The sequence below is a fragment of the Zeus faber genome (genome assembly GCF_960531495.2).
Source record: "Zeus faber genome assembly, chromosome: 4".
In the NCBI taxonomy this organism is placed as follows: Eukaryota; Metazoa; Chordata; class Actinopteri; order Zeiformes; family Zeidae; genus Zeus; species Zeus faber.
Genome location: NC_137191.1, coordinates 29152007 through 29178044, shown reverse-complemented (window position 1 = coordinate 29178044; position 26038 = coordinate 29152007). Strand labels below are relative to the sequence as shown.

At 42.1% G+C, this 26038-nt stretch overlaps 1 protein-coding gene across 2 annotated transcripts; it reads left to right on the top strand.

Moving 5' to 3' along the window:
• Positions 1 to 8959: 8959 nt before the first annotated feature.
• LOC307229794 (voltage-dependent calcium channel gamma-5 subunit) lies at positions 8960 to 18099 on the top strand (the record flags this gene model as incomplete). Of its 2 annotated transcripts, none has more annotated exons than XM_079999872.1 (5): positions 8960 to 9155; positions 13922 to 14008; positions 14135 to 14275; positions 14789 to 14934; positions 17836 to 18099. In XM_079999872.1, the coding sequence occupies 5 exons, from the start codon at positions 8960 to 8962 to the stop codon at positions 18097 to 18099; spliced, it is 834 nt and encodes a 277-aa protein (XP_079855998.1). The 2 variants fall into 2 exon arrangements, with proteins under 2 accessions (XP_079855998.1, XP_079855997.1); XM_079999871.1 differs by having other exon boundaries at positions 8960 to 9166; positions 13891 to 14008.
• Positions 18100 to 26038: the final 7939 nt, after the last annotated feature.

The following is a 26038-nucleotide window of genomic DNA, read 5'->3' as shown; positions in this document are numbered from 1 at the left end:
GGGGCAAGAGGGCTGCGAGTGATTCGTGTTCGACTAGCCTGAAGGACTCGCACCTCAACCCCGCAATTCTAACTGCAATTACCAACAGCACACATTGAGCAGGGTTTTCCAGGGTGGCCGGTCACTGGCGGGTCGGTGTGGGGGCGTGGTTGGCTGGGGGGGGGTCGGGTGGGCCTCCCCTCCCAGTCCTGACGGCTTGCGTCTGGTGGCTTGGGATGTGCTGCGACCTGGTGGGGCTGCAGAGAGCACCGGCATCGGCGCGGGGGGGGGGGGGGGGGTAACATCGAGGTGCCCCGCGCTAGGCACACACTGCTATGTGTATGGGCACTTGGCACTCGCACTGGGTGAGGTGTCTGGTCAGCTGCGGTGGGGCGGGCCTCCCCCTTGTGCTGGGCATGGGTGGGCATGGGGGTCCTGCCGGCTCGCCTGTGTGGCGGGCGGCTCGGGCGGGGTGTCCAGGCCCGTGGTACGTGTCTTGCGCCTGTGGCCCGGGTTCTGTGCCGGCGGCTGGGTCTTGTGCCTGCACCCGGGGGTTGGTTGTATGTGTGCGCCCCTGGGGTCCGGGTCTCCTCGTGCTCCCAGGGACTGGGTCATGCTCCTAGGAGCTGGGCGTGGGTGTTGCTCCACGACCCTCTGGCTTCTCTGGGGGCCCGGGGGTCTTCTGTGGCCACAAGGCAGGGTACCCGGAGCTTTCCTGCAGCCATAGGGTGTCCACGGGGCTGTGGAGTTTGGGGGGGCTTGGTGGCCGCTTCCGCTGCTTAGAGGCGCCATGACATAATACCGACCTTCTACACCAGTACCAATGGGGATAAGTCATGTACACTCACCGGTAGACATCTTACACACACACACACACACACACACACACACACACACACACACACATACACACACACACACACACACACACACACACACCTTCTTCGAATGCACCCCAGCACCCTCCTGGTTGCATTCCTCTCCTTTCTTCCCTCATTTGCTGCCATAATTATGACAGGAAGAGGCCACATGGCCAGTTGTAGTTCCAGTTTTCTTGGACCTAATTCACTGTTTTTTAATTCATGTTAATACATCCAATCTTCATGTTTTTGTGTAAATGTTGTTTGTTTCTATGTTTATTTGTCCCACCGTGGTGATTCTCCCCCTCTTGGAGAAGTGATCAGTTGTTTATAGACCCAAACATGATAAATAGTTCTCCAAAGAAGGGGGTTGGTGGTGGTTCTCCAAAACCAAAAACTGTGCTCTTGTCATTCTACAGGTCGTCCACAGGACAGAGTTATTGCAGCAGTTCTTGATGATTTAAGAATTAATAAAGAGTTGCATTGCAGGTTGAGAAGTTGAACTCCTCTTGCAGACTAACTCTGTCCTGGATGCAATGGCACAAATACTCTGTGTTGTATGCACAGCATGCTGACAGCACAGGTAAAAAAAATATATATATATATATTTTAAATATTAAATAAAATAACTGCACCGCCATTACTGCCACAGGAACTAAAACAGTGGTCACTAAGGTCACAACAGAAACACTGGGCTTAAACCTACCAGGGTTATTTGTGGGGACAACATCAATGAGAGGGGCCTTTTCTGTGTATTTGAGGTTCTACCATGTGTGACTGGTCTGAGAGAGATAAAGAGAGTCTCATTGTTTTAGAACTTGGGCAGGTAAGTCAGCCATCAGCACAAACTCAGACTTGGTGTAGGGTGCCAGGAGGGCGCGAGATAGAGCTCTTTGACAGCTTGATGTTTAAAACAAGCAAGTCAAACTGTTTGGGGACAGATTTATTAACAGCAATAGAGCATTGAAGGTGTTCCTTTGTGAAGATTGCCATTACACCAGATTACGAAAATCCATCCTGCCGAAAAACATTGTATCCCGAGATGGTAATGTCAGAGTTTAGAACAGGCTTCTTTAACCATTTTATAATCAGTATCATGCACGTTATAATTAGTACATCAGTATTAGAGCTGTGTATCAACACTTTTATTGGATAAATCTTATGTAATAAGCTTATCAAATGCTTAGAACAAAACTCAGAAAAACTTAGATCATTACAGCAAAGGTCAGCATTAGAGCATGAATCAACAAAGGGGCGAGCGAAGTCAGATGGGCCAGGGAATACATGCACATTACCAGATATAATCAGCAGTATTACGATCAAAGCATGGCAGCGAACCAAAAGAGATTCACAGTTCAGTTCAGTTTCTTTTTTATGACATTTGATTGGACATCAGATGGCAATAAAATCAAGCTGCAGTCAAATTTCTTCAGATAACTTGAATACAGAGCTGGCTGGACAGAGCTAGAAAAAGATGGGTAGCTAAAGAGTCACTGTCTCAAGCATGAATGCAAATTGAGTCTGTCTCACGTTCGTGCGAACGCACAAAGTCAAAGTCAGTTTGAAGTTCATAGACCACCAAGCTTGCGGAAGTTACAGTGTGGAAGGCCCAGAGCACAAAACAGATATACTGGGTTAGGTTAGGGTGCGAGACAGCAAGGGGCACTGCTAGATGGCTAGCAGGTAGGGGAGGCAGTAGTAGTAGTAGTAGTAGTAGTAGTAGTAGTAGCAGTAGTAGTAGTAGTAGTAGTAGTAGCAGCTGCAGCAATCCAAGCCAACAGGGCCTGAGGCCAGGCTAGATGGTTAACAGTTGGGGGGGGGGGGGGGGGGGGGCAGTGATATTAGCAGTAGCAGCAGTAACAGAAGCAATAGCAATAGCAGCAGCAACGATCCAGGCCTACAAGTCCCAGGGCCAAGCTAGATGACTGAGTAGTATGGAGAGGCAGTGGTAGAATTAGCAGTAGAAGCCATAGCAGCATTAGCAGCAGCAGCAGCAGCAGCAGCGGAAGTGTTAGTAGCAGCAGTCCGGGCAAACTAGGCCTGAGGCCTTGAAAATCCAAATCATGCAGAAATTCCTTATTAGGTTTGATGAAGAGGTTGATGTCACCTCTTTTTAACTTCCACGTATGGATTTGGGCTCTCACACGTCGGCCTGGGTACCTACGCATGTGTGCACCCTCTGGTTCTCACACATACACAATGCGACAGCGGGTCCACGCAAGGTGACGACGGTGGCCGCTGGCTTCATACACAGCTGCGTGTTTGGGGCTGGATGACACCCCACACCACCGACCCCAGCTGACCCCCATGTTTGCATTACGCTGCAATCGTCCCCAGGCTCTGCGCGGTCTCAGCAACCCAACATCCTACATCAATGCCGTGCCGTGCTCACTCGCTTGTTGCATGTCCACATCAGAGGCAGCGCCGCAACTGTGAGCGGCCACCCATAGTAACCGCAGAATCTGGGTCAGTATCCATGCCAACGGGGATCCATGCTGTTAGTTGCCGCCGTTACGCTCCCTGGGCTCGTCCATTGAAATGGGCGATGGCCGATGTTTAATTCATTTGGCTTGAAATCCGTCTGGTTCCAGAGGTGAAGTGAATCCAAGTAGATCAAGTTTTAATGCAGTTTGAGGCTTGAGCCTGGCAGCCCTAGATCCTTGCACTGAAGTTAGTGAAGGAGGTGAAGTTCAAGGGACAAATGGAGCCAAAATAGAGCCAAAATAGAGCGGTGCTTTGTCTGGTCGACTTGTCTTTAAATAAAAAAATCATTGTATCAACAGGCTTAGCATTAATTTTATATTTCATATCATATAGTCTTGTATTTTTTTTGACATGATGCACTGTGGCCTTTCAATTAAACATATAAATATCTATATATATTTTTATGAAGCATATACATTTTTTCATACAAGTAGACCCTAAATAAAACTTATGATGCCCCTGCTGTTAACCTCATCAACATGCACTGCAGCCGTACACAGACATTGCAAACATTAATGATAAGATTTAGTCGTTTTTATTGGAGTTGAGTCAAGTTGACCGAATGTTGATGTTAATGTTAATGTAGTAGAGAGGAATATAGGAGGCCTATTTTTCAGGTCGATGTGGCAACTCAACCCCTAGTGGTGGTTATCAGCACTAAAGCTCACTGAGTCATTTAGATGTGTACGCATATTGTAACCAATCCCATCTTTTATCTAGTATAGAATATGTATTATGTCAAGGCATGTATTTCCAGATATTTTAATAGAATCAAAAATTCTCTTCAAAAAACCTTTTGACTGGATACTGTATGTCCTTGTAGGCACGCTCGTGGCCCCAACATCAACATCTGATAAGAAAGGTTATTTTATTGATTCATTTAGCCAGATCGTTCTCCATTTAAAAACCTTCAGACACAGGGAGAAATGGAGAACCAAAGATGGAGCCCACGGAACACAAAGGGCGGCCGGCAGATGTCTGAGTCGATGCCTTTCTGGGCGTGGGTGTGGGTTCATTTGTGCGTGTGCTGATTTGCGTGCATCTGTGTTGGTAAGCGCATACACGCCTCTGTCTGTCTGTCCTTTCATCTCGCAATTATTCACAAAGTGACAGGGAAGAGAGAAGAGAGATAATGGCAGCCATACATTCAAATAGACAGTGGACAGTAGGCTGGATGGCAGGCGCAAGAAAAACAGAAGTATACATAAAAAGAGAGAGAGATGGAGTAGGTTTACGATGCTAGATTCAGAAACGCAAACATAATTTTTCACTTCAAATATTACCCTCGCCTCTGTGTGATTGAGAAAAGTGAGTGCGAACCAGGTCTGCAATGTACTTTTGTCTCCGAAAAGGTCAGATCGCTGTTGATCAGAACATGGAGACAGACTGTTCCTGGCCCGGGGGCCGCACAGAAAATTTAAATAGCTGTCAAGAATAAATGGTCTCCCAAAATTGTTGGCAGTCAAATTGTGGAATACATTGTGGCAAGAACAGGAAATGGGTCTCCTGCCAAGAAGAGTATTTATCATTACTGCCTACTTTTTGAAACTTAAGTTCTTCCTTTCAAATTGATGTGGATGAACTGTGATTCGGTATCAATAATCTATTGAATATCTGATTAGAGGGAACGCTGAGTTGAGGTTTAAATAAGGATCGAGCAGACCCATTGTAGTTTATGGTGTTGAAGAAGTTGGAGACGTGGTACGATATTTCTTTTCAAAGGAAATTCGAGAAGACTGTGATGGCTAAATCGTGTTTCATCAAATCTAATCTCATGCGAGTCACAGAGAGCATCACTTCTTTTCCTTCTGAAGCCTTCTTCATCTAGTCATGCTGCTTTTATATGCTAGTGCTTTATGTGTGCTGAGTCAGTTTTCAGAGTCTGGCTTTAACCTTGTCACAATTTGTACTATTGAAAGGGAAGTATACATATTTTGGATGAATACTTTATTTCATTGTTTAAAAAAGACAAGATTTTATGACAACAAGCTTTCAGTGGATAACTTTCAACGTTGAATCGATGATAACCTTGGACTGTGTTTTTGAATCATAACTGTATGTGATTTATTTTCCTGCTGTTTAGTCATCATCTAAAGCAGTCCAGGGACACCCAGGGTATCTTCAAGAGGTCCAAGTGGTCGCCAGAAAAATCACAGTCTGTTTTCACTGGTATTTAATTTACAATACTTTACCACTGTTAGAGAATGTACAATAATGACTGTTTTGATTGTTGTTATCTCCCTAACTGTAGTACAGGTGTGGAAGTTTGGACCTAATCATATGTCACAATAAAGATCTTCTCAGATCGAGTTACCAGACTCAGAATTTTATCAAATGGGCTCAGTGGCCTAATGCATATCCAATTGAGGGTCCTTGGCATGAAAAGAGTTGAGAATCCCTCATCCAAAGATATCTAAAGATTGCTGGCAAAAAGGGTGGCTGAGGCTATTTTACCTTATAACCTGTTTACACCTGGCATTAGCTTGCAACTGTGGTTGCAATCTTATAGCTAATAACCACATAAAAGATAAGTGTAAGCGTCCTCTCAAAGCACTAAAAACATTATGATTATGATGATTTTGAGCTTATTGCACAAACCACCTCAGGAGAGGAATTGCAGCGTGCATCCGGCTTGTCACGACACATATACGTCAACTCAGCTCAACTACTCCAACGTAATGGCATCAGGCCGGGACGCATCAACAAAACAGCCACCGTGAATAACAGTTCTCCGTTTTAATTCCTTTCTATGATCATTTAGAAGAGCAAGCTCGATTTTAGAAAGAACTTTTGGGTGCACAGCTGCCACCCAGTGATGGAGTGCGGGCACGGAATGAAAGAAAGCCACAGCTGCTTTTCATTTTGAGCAGGAAAAGACAATCAAGCATTCAACTGGATACTGAGAAGGCGAAATGCAATGTGGTTGAAGATTATTTGTGTACAATTCGGATAGAGGTCACGTGTCATGGTGCCAGGTGTAACCAAGGCCTAGGTTTTCAATGTGTTCTTGCTTTCTGTTTCTGAGAGGCTGAAACAAAGGCTCCAACCAACTGATTGTGAGCAGCAAGGAGTGAAGTGTCAGAGACACCTCAACATTTTTGGCCAAGATGAGTCATGGGAATCAAAGCGAAATCCCTCAAAGAGCCAGCTCACCACTGTACCTTCTGAGCCACTGCGGGCGCTCCAATAACGGAGTCATTACTTTGTTCAGATTGTATATAAACGTCATCCAAAGAGCACCGTATTTTGTAGTAAACGTACAGACGTACTTATGAAATAAAGACAATGGTGAAAGGTAGCAAATTGGTATCATGCTGAAGGGCAACATTCGAATTGGGAAGTAATTGCTAAAATGATAACATTTTAAAATATTATCCAAAGAAGTTATTATCACATCACAGTGGACTTAATTATACTGCTTAAAAAAAATGTATCTGTACTACAATGTGACTTTAAAATAGTGTTCTGCAATCTTAGCAGTGAAATCAAACTGCACAAAAAAAATAGTTGGATACCCGCGATGATGACTTCCTTTATCCTGGCCAAGATGCCCTACAGGTACATCCACACAACGTGATGGCGGGCGTGACATTTTAGGGGCAATCAGCAGATTGTAACACTCATGTGACCCTTGCAAAAAGGGATCCAGGGTTAAGCAACAGAAAACACTCCATTGAACACCAAGCAACCATCACATCTGAATATTATTACTTGACAGTCCAAGTCTCAAAAATAGCCAACAAAATGCTAATCTGGCTCCGCACATAATTGTTTGAAGTGAATGGCTTGACTTGATTGGCCCTTAGGTGTGGAGCACCTGAGGTTTAATGACTTGAGCTTACTCATTAATGGCGGTTTATACAGGCGTGAACTGTTATTGATTGCTTACGCCTGATTCTCAATTGCTTTCAATCAGCGCCTGGCGCTCAGCCCTGTGTTTCATGATCCCAGTCGGATAAATTATTCGGGGACACAGAGACTGAAAGAAAAATAAAAAAAAATATTTTACACAATAAATCACCTGCACAGAAAATAATCCAAAACACCTTGTTTTGTGGTTCTTTATGAACCACGTTGGCCACGTTAACCACGTAAGCTTTGTGGGGTCCTGCTAGGCACCCAGTGTGGTAGCACACTGAGAAGTCATTTTATGAAATCAATTTCATTCAACTGCGATCAAATGTCAAGATTCCCATTTTTCTGCCTTCTAGCAAAAAACTCCAGATAAACAAAGACAAGATTTTAGTCAAATGAGTATTTGCTTAAGTACTTGCTTGTTTAAGTACAGCTACTTTAACTACTGTACATATATATATATATATACATACATACATACATAAATACATACATACAAACATACATACATACATACATACATACATACATACATACACACTGTAATGTCGTCAGAGGGACTCTTAGCCAAGGAAGGTACATCCCCGCCCAATGGCTGGCACAGAACGCCAGTCCATGATGGCTGCCAAACATAAAACTACACTTCCCTCACTCCAGGAGGAGGGGCCCCAGCTGAGGAGAATATAGACAGATTGCTGGAGGAGACTAGGAAGCTTGGAGGGCAAGAGAAGCAAAGAGAAATGTTTGTCAGAAGCAGTTTTGATATACGTTTGCGACCTTTTCCTTTCTGTTCACCCACCCTGCCAGTCAAAGAGCGAAGTTCCCGACCTCTGACGACATTATGACATATACATACACACACACACACACACACACTTACTTACATACATGCATACACACACATACATACATATGTATGTATGTACATACATACATCGATACAAACATATATTCAAATTTTGGAGGATTAGGGGTCAAAAGTTTGCAAGGTATAGTATGTAAATAAGTATGTAGTAGGTATGTAAATCTTTCCTTCTTCGTTCTTCCCCTCGCGGAAGGATTGTGGCTGTGTCTTGTCCGGGGGCAGTGAGTGTTGGTCAGTCATTGGTCAGTGAAATGAAAATGAAATAAATGTTTTCGTCAAAGGCTCTTTTTTTCGAACAAACAAATAAAATGATCTTTCCGTGCGTTCGGCCCCAAACAATGACAAATCTAATAAGAGATTTGGAGAAAAATAAGAGCTAGCGTTTTGTCCTGGATTCCTTCCCCAGACCTGAAAAAAATAAAATAAAAATGAAACAGAAAAACAAACATCACGAATAGGCCTTCCGGAGAGAGTAGTCCTGTCCTCCATGCCCTGCCAGGCCCTCACACTCAGCTGTGTCCCCTACTGCACCACAACTATTCAGCGGTAGGACTCCCACTATCAGACACTACCTACAGTGTGTGTGTGTTGTCAGATTGATTTTCTCCTCTATCTATCTATCTATCTTTTCCCCTCTCTTCTTGACTTCTTCCTCCACTAACTACTTTTCTTTTAACAACAGATTTTTTTCAGAACAAGCTTCTCCTTTTTTTTTCTTCCTAGTTTTTTCTCCTCCTTTTATTCCTATCTTTCGATCTATTTACTGTATCCGTCTGTCTGTCTGTATCTTTTCCTCTCTCTTCCTGACTTCCTACACTACTTTAACTTCCCTCCTCCTCCTCCTCCTCCTCCTCTCCTCCTGTGTGCAGCTCCTCTCTGCAAGCGGGGTCTGCCATCCTGCTGTCCAGGCCGTGGTATGAGCCTATGTGGCAGGAAGGCGCTGACGTTGCTAAGCAGCGTGTTCGCTGTGTGTGGCCTAGGGCTGCTCGGCGTCGCCGTCAGCACCGACTACTGGCTCTACCTGGAGGAGGGGGTCATCCTGCCCCTCAACCAGAGCACCGAGATACGCATGTCCCTGCACTCCGGCCTCTGGAGGGTCTGCTTCCTGGCCGGTGAGTTGGGTGTATACATATTCCCAATCCCATTTAAAAGCTTACAGCAGAGGTTTGTCACATTGGACTGAATCTCCTACACTGAAACCACAGCTTGTCAAATGAAACGAATAATTGAGACTTCATGTCTTGAGAAAGTTTGGGTTGTGTTTTCTCATCGTCACATTATAACAACAATCACAATGTCATGGTATCAGATGTGACGATATCTTAATTTCTGGACTAAATTTGACTTTCATAATTCAGTGTTCGCTTGAGTTTTGGTATTTTTAAAATCTGCCTGTTAGTTCTAATTGGATTTTTTTGCCTCCCATGCCATCCGGCCTTTATGGATTCAGATTATCTTAAAATAGCTTTTTTTTTTATATATCTGAAGCACTGTCTGCAAATGACTGTTAAGAGAAGTCGGTTCACTCTAGCAACACTCTCAGACAGTGGGTTTGTGGCTAACATGTGTAGTACACAACCAGAGATTGTCTGTGTCAGACGCATTCACACTACCTAGAAATACTGGTAGTGGTTTAGACGAGGGGCCTGGGTAGAGCATGTAGGAGGCAGGACATAACACAATGACACATGACGCCTGACGCAGCAGAGTTTTACAGCACACCCAAGATGGGTTGATACTCATGTACTTGGACGTATTTGCACTATAAACTAAACAGTGGAAAGGAATAATGAAGAAATCAGAAAGGTACGAAGTACGAAGCAGCCTTTTTAGTGCTTTTAGTCTGGCGTTCAATTGCGCCTTGGTCTGGATTTACACCACAGACGATTTCAGCATCGGTCCTCACCAACAGCAGCTCCCAAATCTCATTGTCTCTCTAATTAGACATTCTGGACATATATTTTCTTCTTCTTCTTCCTTATCCTCATAGGTTATGGCAGTAAATTACCCTTCTTCACCCTCGGCAAGTGGGCATGTTGATGACGTGTCTTTCAAGCGCAGTCACATGATAGACGTCATCAGCACACGACGCGCCCACTCACTCACTGTGAATTCTCCGGACAATCACCTCCTCTGTTCACAGATAGCACTCAATCGGGCATTACGCAGACTTTGTATGAGGCTGCTGGCTGGGTAAAGTCAGTTTAATGTCCAGTCCGAATGATTCGGACTTTTGCACTCACACATACAGCTGCTCTGTGTAATGTCGTGATAATTTCAGGGTTGTACTGCATGTGTGAAAGCAGCTCTATAGTTTATATCTGAAGTTCTGAACATATCCGCATTTCCATTTCATATTTAGATGCACCAATGAATTGAAAAAAGGAAACATTGCGACTTTCAAGAAAAGCATGAGTATGTCATCCTGGTACTTTTTGCCTACTATTTGAGCATCGTATGGTTTCGGACATACTAAACAGTCATTTAACATAGACCTACTAAATAATATGCTATTTCCATGTCTTATGCTGTTGGTGCCACCAATACTGTCGCCGCTCACATTTGTTTTAAATGACAAAGACCTAAGATGTCTGTTAAGCAATTCATTCTGTCCCCGCCAAAGTCAGACGACTCTTTGCTTAGTCCCAAATGGAGAGACTTAAATTAAGAATTAAAAAGCCAACCCAATTTAGACAGCGGTGTGGTCTGTTTGTTCTGATGGACAGTATGTCTGTCTTTCTTTCTTTCTTTCTTTCTTTTTTTCATTTAACCATTTGAATGTCTGGCTACTGGTGCTTTGCCTTTCATGTAGCGTTCTTATAGCAACACCATCCCTCTCCGTTTGTGTGCAAATGCATCACGCCCCTCTTCTCCTCTTCCTGCAGCCAATCCTAAACCCTGTCTTTTGTTGACAGCATCAGTCTGCGCTCAAGCAACTATTTCCCGCTGACTTTCCCCGCCAGGCCACCATCGGCTCGACAACCCAAACTGTTTCACCTGCATCTTTTTTTCCCCGGGCAAAGCCGCTCAGGGATAAAATGTATTTCTTTCCACTTTGCACTTTCCTTTTGTCCTCTCAAAGCAGCCTCTCTTCATTCCTGTACATCTCAGGGGGCATGCTGGAAGCGGAAGTGGAAGTACTAATCAAAAGGTCTTTGTTTTTCCTTAGAGAATGGGCCTTCCGGTCTGTTACATTCCAGGAGTAAACCAGGTATCCACTTTTTCTTTCATGATTTCTTCACAGCGCTGGATACAGCCTTTTTTGACCCTATTTCTCTGGGTTTTTCTACTCTTTCTTAATGTTTCTGGTGTTGTGGTAGAAAACAAGATGGCAATATAACATAATATTATATATATATATATATAATATATATATATATACTGTAAATTATGCTTATGGTTGTACAAAGTCCACTACTTTATGCACACTGGAAAATGTACACTGTAACTGGAAAAGGTTTTAGCCACTGATTAGCATTGGCACATACTGAAATAATTGACTTCCTCTGTCCTGTTTTAGGGTTAACAGCCCAGCCGGTGGGCATGTTTTCCAAACGCGCAACAGGACTGTTAAAAGGGCTAATGGGCCGACTAATGTGTGTGTGTGTGTGTGTGTGTGTGTGTGTGTGTGTGTGTGTGTGTGTGTGTGTGTGTGTGTGTGTGTGTGTGTGTGTGTGTGTGTGTGTGTGTGTGTGTGTGTGTGTGTGTGTGTGTGCGTGCATGCGTGCGTGTGTGTTTTAAGGCCAATCGAGTGGCTTTATTGTCCACTTAACTGTTCTGGCAGACAGTATTTGACCCAGAAATGACCACTGTACGCTATCGCACGTCATTACGGTACAGAGCATGACCGATGCCGTCGTGTTTAAATTGGTATTGATGACGCTTTGAGTTTAATAGGTGTTGGTGATGAATACTGTCTGTCAGCTGTTGCCGACAGCATGTGTTTACTGTATGTAGAGTAGGGGTTTTTTTCCCCACAAACCTTATGGTCATCAATGGGTCATATGGAGACACATGTCAGCTCATGTCGGATTTCAAATATAGTATGACCCATGGCAGGCCTTGGTACAAAAATAAATAGTACGATCATTTCATCGTCACATTTGAGCTCAATAATAAACTGTTTGTTTTTTCATGGTCGCAGAAAGACTGATTCCTTGAAACAACGGCTAATTTTGCTTTATTTGCAAAATGTATGAGCAAATTCTACCCCTCGCAATGCAAGTCTGGCTCTGCTCACTGTAATTGTCAATTACTCACAGTGCTAAGCGATATTTTATAAAACAACGAATAGCTATTAAAGTGAATGGCACTCTGTGTTTTAATGTCATAAAAACCTCCATCCTTGACTAAGGCATGTGATGGAGGTTAAGAGGGTCACCCTAGCTCTCACACTGCTATCCCCAATGGACACCGGCACAGTAGACTCTTAATTGGATTCAGGGAAGCCCCTTCACACAGCGATCTGACAGCTTAATATGCCAGGAGCCAAGGAACCCTGGGAAACACACAGAGCCCTCACTTTAAATTAATTAAGCGTGGCCATACCGAGGCACGATCCTCTCCGTTCTGCGAGGTTAATTAATGCGGAAACTCTGCCAAAGAGCGACAGAGGAGAGGGAAAGAGGGAGACACTGGCTGCGGGGGAGGGAGAGAGAGAGAGAGGAAGAACAGATTTGACAGCGCTCAGACATTTTCATCAGCCCTGGTTCTATCGCTAATAAACTCAGTCCTTTGCACCTAAACAGGGGCAGTATGGGGCAGTAGATCAGGAAGTAGCGCAAGTTGTTTCATGATCGGAAGAATACCAATTCGATCCCCGGCTCATGCTGGAGTGTCCTTGAGCAGGAAACTTAACCCCTTAACTGCTCCTAGATATGTCAGTGACTAGAATGTACTCTGTGCAATGACAATGAGTTGAATCTAATCTTGACATCATATTTTAGTTTGGGTAAATTGTTTTAGCCTTCCTTAAACCAGTGAACTCACAATCATTTTGGATACATTTGCAATCAGTTTTTGATGTAAATGCTCCTATCCTTTATAACTGCATAGACTCACTGAAAGCGTTGCTTTCAGGAAACTTACCACACTTCTTACTGTGCTTAAATGCAGTCCTTTCTCTCTCGCTTGGTCATTCACACATACAGTACATGAACACTACATGACAACAGATCATTGCCTTCATATCATCACCTAATCTGTCCCCTCTAGGTGAGCTGGGCTCTTTAAGAGGTGAGAGATACATTTGTTTCCAGTGTATGTTCAGATCTATCAATGGGGTGTTGCACTGGCAGAGAACACACAGCAGAATTCACATCCTCTCTTATCCCGCTCTTATTCCTAGGGGATTTTGGTCCCACACAAATAAGTTTCCACATTGTTGGGAGGGGCACTAGCTCAGGAGGTAGAGTGGGTGGTCTAGTAATCTGAAGGTTGCTCCTCCTGATAGCACACTCTAGTGTCCAAGAGCAAGGCACTTAATTGCTCTTGATGGCTCAGTCCATCGGTGTATGAATAATTGTAAGTCGCTTTGGACAAAAGGGTCCGCTAAATGATGATGTAATCTGTAGAGGCCCTAAGAGCCCACTCCTACCAGCCCAATAAAGACAGTGCAGTCATTTACAGTACTAGAGGCAACCTTAACCACAGCAAGCATTGGGTACCGATAATACAAAGGAGCTACAGTGATAACCAGGGTCTATGAATTTCTACTCTCGTCCTGCCATCCCGTCAGCCGTTTGTCACCATGACTCTTCTGCAAAAATCCCAACATCCCCCAGACAACTAGAAATGAATGAATTAAACTTCTTATTGCAATGCCTTTAGCTGGTTATCTTGTTTTGTTCTGTTTTGTTTCTCTGGCTTCCTGTTGAAGGGGAGGAAAAAGGGCATTGTTTCACCATAGAGTATGTGATGCCCACCAATGTCCAGATGACCTCAGAGTCCACCGTCAGTGTCCTCAGTAAGTGAACATCTCGGTGGTGGAACTTCAATGTGACTCTACTGCACACTAGACCATGTAACATTGTAAATAGTTATGGGCAATAGTCAATGATTTTATCTTCCCACCTGACTTGAATCCCTCTAGAGATGATCCGCTCGGCAACTCCGTTTCCCCTGGTCAGCCTCTTCTTCATGTTCATCGGCTTCGTCCTCAGTAATATTGGACACATCCGACCGCACCGAACCATCCTTGCCTTCGTTTCTGGGATCTTCTTCATTCTCTCAGGTACCTGTTTTGATATAGCTCTTACAATATAACAGTGATCAACAGGTATCATCACCAGTGACTTTTACGATTTAGAGCAGGTTTGAAAAATACCGTGCTTTTATCTATGTGCTCTGTATCGCTAGTATAGAGCATCAAAACGCTCTGTTGCATTCAATACCAACGTTTAACATATAAGTGGTTCTCTCTTAAAATTACGATCATTTATGCTAATAAGGTTTTTAAGAACAGGAAGACTGCTCAAATAAAAACAGCATTAGCTTTATGCTCTAGATGATTGATTTGGAATTATAATATATATATTCTTGTTTAGGAACTAGTATCAAGTCAGGTATTTCTATTGGTACCAATCAGCCATCCTAATCTACCATTCAATCTAACAATATGTCCATAATATGACATATGATATTATGCCCCTGCAATCTCTCAAATATAATAGGCTACATGATGCAACTGAAGATATTTATCTCTCTCTCTCTCTCTCTCTCTCTGTCTCTCTCTCTCTCCTCCCAGGTCTGTCCCTGGTGGTGGGTCTGGTGTTGTACATCTCCAGCATCAACGATGAGATGTTGAACAGGACCAAGTCTAACGAGGCCTACTTCAGCTACAAATATGGCTGGTCGTTTGCCTTCGCTGCCATCTCCTTCCTGCTCACTGAGGTATCCAAGGACACTTGGAACCGGTTCATTCATGCACTGCAGAGATATTCAGCAAGCTTGTCTCATTCTCGTGAACCCCATCTCTCACACTCCAAGGGTCTGTCCGAGGTTTGGTCTGATTTGATCTGTATTGCTTCACCCAAAAATGTAATGGATGCTAATTGGATTATCACAGATATGTCAGCATTCAATTAGACAGCAATGGGAAACCTCCACTGAGTTCTTCCTTCACAAGAACAAACTTAAAGGGTGAGCTTTCCAAGAACACAACTCCAGTCTGAGAAGTTAAGTTAGTGTAGATAAGCAGCCGGAGACTTCATTAGAGCTAATGATATCAGGTGTAAAAATGCCTACTCTACAGCCTTCCTCAGGAGACATCACAAGTGTCAATGTGTTTCTTATACTGTAATTGTATTCCAGTTCTGACCAACAACTCTTAGATTTACTTTAAAGTAATCTTTATTTATGTTGCCTTATTTGAGTTTGGAGACTGGGCTCTACAGCTCATCACTCCCAGCGAGGTGAGCAGTAAACATACTTAGTGAGATAGAAATGATAGGAGCGATGAGCTTGAATCCAGCCATTGGATAGAAGAGCAGAGCCCAACCGGCGGGTGCAAGGGAGGTGTCGGTAGTGCAGCTATACACTGCAAGCAAGTAGACAGCAAAGCAGGTAGAGCAGGGGGAATTGGCTGCTTAAATAGGTCGGCCCATAAGGGCGTGAAAGCGTGTGTGCGCCGTCAAGTTGTCTGACAGAACTAGTTACGCTGCATTTGTGGTGTCATTGCTAAACACCCTCATCCCCCATCAATGATGCATGATGATGCAATGATGAATAGTTGTCAAAATCATAAATATATCAATCTGAATAGCATATCTTTAATCATCACATAATTGCCTAAATATACTATAATTGTATTGAATCTGTATCTGTAAAGTGAATGTTCCGCTGATAGTTAGTGAAGAAAAGGCCTGTATGGTCTGTCCTGACATAATAGTACTATTTTTATTCAATGAATATGAGATTGTCTGAACTCAGGTGAATTCATCTATTTCAGCCATCATGGTTATTTAATTTTGTTATTAAATAATTGTTTTCTAGGCATTGGGATAATTGTTTTTAAAACAAGTGTTTAACACACGTCTGTCTTTTAACGTCTTGACACAGATACAGTTCGGTTCCGTCTGTCATTCTGTTCCTCGTAGCAAAAAACAAGCAGCTACTACGCTAGATTGATGGCTTTGGAGAGATAATAGTTAATTTTGGAGACAAACATATTATGAAATAATAACACAAAAACACAACAATGTGCTTGCATGTGTTCTTTTGCTGCCTCGTTCAGCTCTGCCCACTCACAGCAAAATAGCACCGGCAGATGGAAAATATTTCCCCTACATACGGTATAATATGTAGGGGATAATAATACAGCAATATTTTCATGTATTTATTCTCTGCTTCTTTCCTGCGATGACGGATTACACCTGCCATCGGGGTGGCGTGTCTGAAAATTGTTGTTTCACAACGGGGAGAGGTTGTATGTAGGTTTTATAAGAGATGATCATAACCTGGGACTTTGAAGCCGCTATAATCTGCTGATCCGTTAAAATCCTTCAATGTAGTAGGAATGTAAACTAAGCAGAACAGGACACAGATGATTCTTTATTTGTCAGCAAAGCACCCGGGGACCAATTCCAAACGTCCATCACTGGTCAGACGACAGTCTTTTGCATGTGCATGGGGTGGGGGTATGGACGAAACCAAATGGGAGCACAGGGAGAACATGCAACGTCCCCTAATCGGGTGATAACCTGCCTGAGCACGGTGCCAACATCCCCCCGGACCTTCTTGCTGTGAGGCAGCAGCACAAGCACTGTGCCACCGTGCCCACAGAGATAAGAAATAAGATGGTGATAAGTCAAACGTGAGGACTGAGGACTCATTTCATATATCCCTGACTCCTTCCTCACACACCTGACTCAATCGTGTCTCCTTTTAGTCACCGATATTAAGGTGTATCTGCGTTTATAAACAGAACACTGCTTGTTGTTGCAGAACCATATTTTACTCCTGCAGTTGTGGGGTCTGGAAAAGCATCTTAAGATAACCAAGAAGTTGCTGCTATGGATACTCCGTGTATATATATGTCGCTAACAAACTCTTCCCCGTGGAGACGGCGGATTAATTAGGAGGTCCCAAAAAACCACAGAGGAAAGGAATCTTGAGAAGGGACAATTTGGCATGCAACCACACAGATTTTCAGCACTTCCTCTGATATTGAGTAACGATCAGATCCATTACGTTGACTGAACAGTATAAACTTTTTGAGATCTATGAAACATCTAGGACATTAAAAATATTTTTTTTATTTAATTTTTTTTTAAATACATTCAGCATGTCAATATGAAAGCCCTCGTTTTCTGCCACTCATTCAGTTTTTTTGGGGAAACAGGGCTGAGTGACTAGGGCTGGGAAATAAATCGATACAATCTCGATGGGACGAGTTATCGTCTTGGATGTTACTTAACATAATATCAAGCTATAGTTGAATGTTGCGTTTGCAATTAAACGCTCAAATATTTCTTGTGTGGATATATTATCACCCAAAATGTTGTTAAATTATCAATATAAAAATGATATAAAAAGATCTGTAAAAAGTACATTAAATAAAATGCAATAAAAACAAATAAAAAGGACATTTTGAAAATTACAATTAAATATGGAGGTATTTGTCCAAAACTATTTTGTCGATATCACCCAGCCCGAGCCTAAACTGAAATGTTTAGGCCAATGAAATTTATGATGACCAAAGAAATTAATTCAATGAAATTGCCAACCACCATTTACACAAATGGTTGGTTACTTGAATGAAATATCAGCGTCTCTCTCTCTCTCTCTCTCCAGACAGCTGGCGTCATGTCGGTCTACCTGTTCATGAAGCGCTACACGGCGGAGGAGATGTACCGGCCGCACCAGGGCTTCTACCGCCCGCGCCTCAGCAACTGCTCCGACTACTCGGGCCAGTTCCTCCACCCGGACACCTGGGCGGGCCGCGGGCGCAGCGCCTCCTCAATCTCCTCCGAGGCCTCGCTGCAGATGAACTCCTCCACCTACCCGGCACTCCTCAAGTGTCCTGAGTACGAGCAGATGTCCTCCTCGCCCTGCTGAGGACCCCGTCACTACCCCTTCCCGTGGTAACTTCCCTTGGTGTGGGGGCGGGGCCTGGCTTCCGGATTAACTTCCCCGATGGTGTTTGTGTTTCCCGCCTCGCGACGCTGCGTACGTACAGTATCCTACTCCTGCCCTCCTTGTCCCCCAAATTAGCTTCTCTCGTTTGAATATCTTTAGCGCCACGGAACGTGCTTGGTAGAAAGAGACGCCGAAAAAGGAACTTCCTCTTGTCTGTCATCGTAGACGTAGCGCGGTGGGGTGACGGGGGTACGGGTGCTCGCTAATGTATATATGATTTTTTGGGGTTGTTGTTTTTTTTTTGGTAAAGTGTAGTGTAAATAATATGTTGTGGAGATGCGTGATGATGAGATGGGTGTTTTTGAGTGAAAACTTTACTAATGGTATTTAAGTGACTTAAAGGGAATTAAAACAGAAAAATGTTGAAAAATAAAAAGCCTATTCTATATTTAACCGTGTGATGACCTAGAGGGCGGCTTGGATGGTCATAATAAAAATCTGTTCTATTTATCTATCTACCAAGGGGTCATTCGGCTAAAAAGGGTTGAAGACCCCTGGTCTTACACTGGAAACAAATTGAAGCATGTGAATTTCAGTGACTTTTATCACAATTTCACTTTTAAATAAAAGTGCTAAACACAGAATCTGGCTCACAGAGCGTGCTGAGGGAGTAAGGTGATAAAATAATGAGTTTAGAGTTCAAAGCCCCTGAGTTTGTCGCTATTTACTTATCAGTGCCAGTTTCCTTTCAATGCATCTGTAGAACAAACATAAGCGAATCAGTTTCTGTCTCTTCTCCGTTTGTTCCAAACAACTGTACGACAAGGGACGAGCTCATGGGGAAGGCAGTGTTTATTTCCATATAATTCCAGTATTCCTGTAGGGACCTGTACGGATCGGACGTTCCCTCGTAAATAAACACTACAGAGTGATCGCCGTGTAAATCCCCCACGTAGACTGCACCGCGACTAAGTTCTCTTATTTTCTTTTTAGTATTTCTATTTCTACATGGTCGGATCACGCGTTATGTCCATCGAGTATTTTCAAGTGACTTATTCTGTTGGATGTTTTCTTTCGTCTCTAGATTTTTTGCTTTCAGCACTTTATTATCGTTAAAAAATGTATATATTTTTTATTCACTAGAAAGCTGCTAGGCCCATTGTAATCTATTGTGAGACCTTGTGAAAAAATCATGTTTTTTGTGAATAAACAAATACAGATTGTCCTCATTTTTAAAGCTTGATCAAAATTCACTGGTCTTAAAAATGACAAAAAAAAAATCATGAAACTAACCTCACACATTATCCCCCAAAAGTCATTATCTAGATTAGTTTTGCGGTTTGGGATGGAGCTTGTGCGAGATGGAGGATTGTTTTCCAGAAATTACGTTGAATGTAAGATGTCATTGCAGGATGAGAATAAGTTATTAGTACATGTTATTGTGAAAAGAGATTCTATTGAGCACATAAAAGTACCTCTCAGAGATCTATTTAAGAAATTATATATATATGAAACATTTATGTATTTACAAAATTCTGTATCTAGTCCATAGAACAGACCTTTAGCCCAAAGTAAAGATGGATGTGAATATAAATTTTGGGTTATGACTAAACATATTACATAAGTACTGAACTGACAAATTAGTTATTGTTTTTTTTCTTGGTTTTTAAACACTGTAAATATCAAAAATCATCAGTGTGTGTGTGTGTGTGCGTTTTTTGTTTGTTTGTTTGTTTTTATTTTAAGAGTGCAGGATCTTTTTCTTTGTACAGGCTCGCTGTAAAAAAATGCGTCAGTGTCATGACATTCGGTAGATTCATCAGCCGCTTTGTCGTCTGGCTTCTCACGTCAAGTTTTTGGAATGTGAGCCATGGAGTTATGTTGTGACGAGAGGTGTCAGGCGGTGGTGAAGCCAGGATGTTAAATGTGCAATGTACCACATATTGTTAACGAAAATAAACTGTTATGGTATTTGATAATGAAACCTGCGTATTGTTGTTTTCTTTGTTTTTTTGGAGGGTTGGCTATTTCTTAAATTATTGCTAAAACTTGATAATTCAATATGATCTTAAACCTCTTAAGCACAAAATTCAGTCAGATGAGCTATGACCTACAGGATACTGTCGGTAGATTACAGTGGTAATCCATAAAACTATCTGTGTTGGGTGGATTACACTGCAATTCCCAGAATTCCACTGAAAACTGCAACATTCATGCAATATGTTTTTTTTACATCCCCCACTTGAAGGATTGATTTGTTTTATTTTTTTTCTTTGCCACTTGAGGGGATGGAATGGGATATTTTTTCATTTTTTCACTTTCATTGCATGTACCTCATCTTTGTATTGTTGCTGGGAAAGGCAGACCCCGCCACCAACAATGGAAACGGCACATAGAGTAGCACACGCATAGCGTAAATATAATGATATATAGAGATATATAGAGCTGTATATGGTTTTTTTTTAATTAAATAATCTTACGGATTACCACATTAACGATATGTATAACCTCTGAATTTATAATATATAAGTATAATGTACCAATTTACCTTTGGCTCTTTCTGTGAGGGACAAATGACAAACTACAGGCCTAGACGTACTGTATATATCAATTGAAATTCATATAATAATCATCATCAGCTTTAAAGAGAACAGCACTGAAGGGTCTGCTGTCTTCTCCGCTGTCCACAAGAAGTCATTTTTAATCCAATGGCTGCGCAATGTTTCCCTCTCGTGGAAGATGGGAGATGGAAAGTCCCAAGAAAAAAAGACCTACTGTAGGCATACTGATCAAGAGTCATTTGGCACCTTTAGAGATAAATTGTATCGTGGCATAATATGCGATGTTAACTTGCAAGGGGATGAGAGATGACCAAATGCTGGTTGAACTATTTCTGGACTAATCATGTAATGGCCTGGTGTTGGTCAAAGTCAAGCTGAATGGGCCTTTACTCTCGGTTTGTGAGCCATAAAGAGCTAAGATGGATAAATAATTTTAATACATTTATGAATCCAGTCCAGCTGCTAGAGCTGGCTCCGATCCATCTGGAATGAAGAGTTCCACTGGAGCAATGTGTGTGTGTGTGTGTGTGTGTGTGTGTGTGTGTGTGTGTGTGTGTGTGTGTGTGTGTGTGTGTGTGTGTGTGTGTGTGTGCGTGCGTGCGTGCGTGCGTGTGTGCGTGTGTGTGCGTGCGTGCGTGTATCTAATTACACATTGACCTCTTATAACCACCCCATCACCCCAACATTTAAATTAAACTGTCTGGAGAACTGTCACGGTGCAGCTTGACGGTAGCGTCATCTAGTGGTGGGGACGGGACGACACATAACTTATTGCTTGACAGAAAACAAATTCAAGTTTTCATTTATTTTTGTTTTGTTTTTTCGACTTTTTTCGAAAAAAATGCAGCTTCTTTAATGTTTGAATGTAAAAAAAAAAAAATCCCATTTCCATAATTCATCCTAGTAATTAAAAAAAAAGGAAAGGGAGGGAAATGCTTTTTTTTAAGCAGATCAGACTCAAAGTGGACTTTAAAGTGCATTTGGTCCATTTGGTTATTTTGTTAGAAAATATATAGAATAAATGACCATATTTGACACTTTTTTAGCTCATTTTTCTCCTTAAAATTGGCGTGTAGGGCATTGTTTTTGACCGCAAGTGTGCGGTGAGAGCTTGACAGGTGTGCGGTGAAATCTTTTCTAATTCCACTTAAAACATATACAATAATGGAAATGTGCTGAACATGTGTTGCACAATCACAATTGCAGGGCTGCTGTCCTCTACTTCACATAATTCATCAGTTACAGACAGCAGAATACCATACTGTGTTCATTAGAACAAGATTCACTCTGAAAGTGAGGGTTATTCATCGTGATGAAAGGTTGGACTCTTCTGCGGTAAAACACATCGTTCGATTTTTCCGACTCTTCCTTCATTTGATTCAGTTGGTTGAACATGCGCTGAGTGAGGAAGGACTTCCAGTGAACGAGGAACGAGAGTTAATTATTTTCTGTTTGTGAGTCGACCCTTCACTCTTTGAAATGACTCCTGAATCATTTCAAATAGTTGCTCGAGTCTTGCATCACCACTAGTAGGCTGTAATAATAAGCACTACATGTTTCTGACTTTTCTAGTGGTTAACAGGATAGTGGTGTGTGTGCCGTGGGACTATTTAATTGTAAAAAGTCTGCTGTGGCAGAAAAAAGGTTGGGAAACACTGGTTCACTGTTTTATAAATAAGTGCTGGCTAGAGATGGATCATTTTTTACTTTTTAAAATTGCTGCCGTGACACTTCCGACACCTCAACTCCACTACAACTCTTTATGATTTTTTACCCCAGTTTTTTTTTCTGTCATGTGATCAAGTGGTACAAACACAATACATTTTCCCCCTAAATATATCAAGTCCATCTCGCTAGATTTCCCACCATCTTGGAAATTTGGGAAAATCTTTGAAAATCTCGAGAGCCAAAATGACGCCAAATTTGGGAGGTTCCATGGACAGGCCCAAGCAAAGTTGCCATAAGGCTAAGGAATTAGGTAAAGAATTTCTGAGATATTAACCAATGTATTTCTTATTTCATGTGGCAATATCTAATCCGTGCCACGTCCAATATCTAAGTCCTGTCGCAGTGGAGTATGAACTTGAAATTTGGCAGATCCAACAAGGAACTCCAAAAACAAAAATACTGTATGACTTTCAATTTGTGCATTACTAATGCTAATGTTGCAATTCATTTAAACAGTGTGTTCTCATAAACCGTCACTCAGATTCACTCCAAATTGGATGTGGAGACTAATCACACAAGTCTAAAATCATTCTGAGAAAATTAGGCTAGCAATAGAAGTATGTCAATCCAGCGCTTAAAAATTATTTCTTAAGCATAATCATTTGTACAATTATTATTGTCATTATTTCTATCACTACATGGTAAAAAATGGAGCTCAGCTCCCCTCCTGAAGTCCAAATGGTACCCTGCTCCTTCAATATGGTAGCTTAATTAAGGGTCTCGGGACTTGGGATCCCTGCTTTTGTTAATGAAAAACTGACATCGGTAGTCTATGGATCTCATGGATCTGACGTACTCACAGACAAGTTGAATAAATTGTGTATTCAGGTCAGTCCAGACATTGCGTTGTCCAAGTTTGATCCGATCGGTCCATTATTGTGGAATAATTCAGTAAAAAACTGTATTTCTTATCATCGCCGCAACATGCACGCATTGGCAAATGTGTATGAGAGTTGTTCTCAATTGTTTACACACGTTTTCTGAAAATATACTTCATATGCTCATAACTCTACACATAAATCCAAAAACACACACACAAAGGCAAAACTCCACAAATCTCCTGCAAAATTAAAATCTACATTCAAAACAATTGTGGTGTGGTGTGTGGATGGTGTGGTTGGACCTGGATCTAGGTGATTGGGTCGGGGTGGCTGCGTACCTGCTGCTCATTGGTTGGGCTAACGAGCAGCATATTAAAACCCCCATCCACACACACACTCAGGATAGGAGCCCTGTCATGACATGTTCCATCTGCTTCTGGCTGATTCCACCTAGCCTCCTCTCTACAGTAAACTGGTGTCTACAACCCATCGTTTTCTGTGTCTCTGTGCCGGAGGGCCTCGGAAACATCACTTGGGTGAAGACACCCTGGAGCCACCAGTGGGTTAACGGGCGGCCCCAGCACCAACCCTATCCCAACTGGCAGCAGCAGCACCCAGGGGTACGGCGGAGGACCGGGGGAGAAGCAGCTGCAGCAACCATCATGGGTAAGTGTCTGCAGCTAGCTCCTCCACCATCCAGCAGCCCAGCAGCCCCCGCAGCAGCCAAGTCCGGCAACGCCGTCATCAGCCAGCGCAGCAGCCCGAGGCCCGGAATTGAGCATGGAGCACTCTGTAGTCGCCCTGGTGGAAGGAGGCCGTCGACCGTGCTGCTCCGGGGACCCAGGTCCTCTGGAAGCTAACCTGTTAAGTTTTTTGGACATTTGTTTGGATTAGGGATGGGAACCCTGTTTCAGAGTCGGGTGTTTTTATTATTTAAGGTATATGAACACTGGGTCACTTGGATGGCGTGTGGTAGGAGAAATACCACAACAATGTTATGTCTACTCAAAATGGTATTTTGCATTGAAATGAAACAATGAATATACATTTCTAAGAACCAATTGAACACTGATGTGCTCAATGTAAAACACTACTATGAATGGAAACCACTTGTACGGATGCCTTATCAGGAGACTTATGGCTTTTGCATGTTCAGTGTTATACTTACTATGTATGTACAGTAGTGTTTGTTTTTAAACTCAAATATAGAACAAACAAACATACTTGTAATATATACAAAATGTTTTTATGTTTTTCCCCTAAAATACTATATACATTCCAACAAACACAAAGTTGAATGTGTAAAGTTTTCTTCATACAGAAGAAATAATAAAAATATATACTGTATACAGTAATCATTGAGTACTGTATTGATATGCAGTACTACAATACTATAATGAGAGTAGATTTCTTACCTTATCTCACTTTGGAAAGTCCAGATGATGGACGCCACTGTGAACCTACTCATGTTTGGTTGTACTCCCTGCCCAGTTTCCCTCATTGTTAGACCATGATCAACCAAAGTAATCAACCACTCCTCTTGCTGTGCCTCCCTCTCCTATATTGGCATCCATTGCTCCAAAACACATTAGCAACCCTCATGTGGCCCTTTTGTTACGGTAAAGCTCTGATTGATAATTGATAATTGAACAATTGTGCAACATGTGTTTGCTCATGTGCAGAGTCTGCAGGAAATTTAAGTTCAGCATTTTGATTGGCAGTGTGTTCAATGTGAACACAAGAGATTGTGTTCATTATAACCCTATATTATAACCCTATAACACAAGAGATTGTGTTCATGAAAAATGTGCCAAATACAGAAAATTGTGTGTAGTGTTTTGCAAAAAGTGTGGTTTAGAACTGCAATCTGAGTGTAAAGCAGGAAATGAGCTTGCATTTTAACAGAATGAGTGCAGGCGATTGGCACATGAGCTACAGGTTGTGGTCATTGTCTCTCACATACCAGTGTTAATATGTGAAAATTATTATATATTTTATTAAATTGTGAACGTCATAAATATATTCACTTCTGAGGACAAGTTCTACAAAATAAAAACCCAATAACATCACTGTCAGAATTGAAAGACATTCTACAGATATGAACAATATACAATAATCAGAATCAGAAATACTTTAATAATCCCAGGGGGAAATTACTTAACAATAACAATAACCACAATCAATTATATAATACAAGGAACATGTATTTATTGTGTATGTGTTTTAAAATATTTTCATTATTTTTGTGTTTTTGGTGTAGCGCACTACACACAATTTATTTCATTATACTGTATATACCCCTTACCTTAGTTTATTCATTTGAAAAAAGGTAGATAATTGTGATTGTCATTTTAGCCTTAATCATGCAGCCCTACTTCAGAATGATAACCGCCGTTTGTGCCGTAGGAAACCCAACCACAGCTGTAAACACCGCCCGACCATAGAATTACACTGTAACCAGGCCGGAATGAATCAACTTCTCCAGTCACAAAACACACCGGAACAGAGAGCCAAAGCACTCTCGTCCATTGAACTTTAAAGGAGAGCCGACTACACTGGACCCTATGTGCTGCTGATGCCTGCAGCCATATTATTATTTTGTGTTTGTTATTCAATGAATAAAACAGTTATTCAATTTCAATGACACAGAGTTCATTATTTGTCAGTTATTATTTGCAAATGCAACCAAATTAGAGGCTGAAATGTAAACATTTCAGATTAATTTCTGTGTGTGTGTGTGTGTGTGCGTGCGTGCGTGTGTGCGTGTGTGTGTGTGTGTGTGTGTGTGTGTGTGTTGCGCCGCAGGTG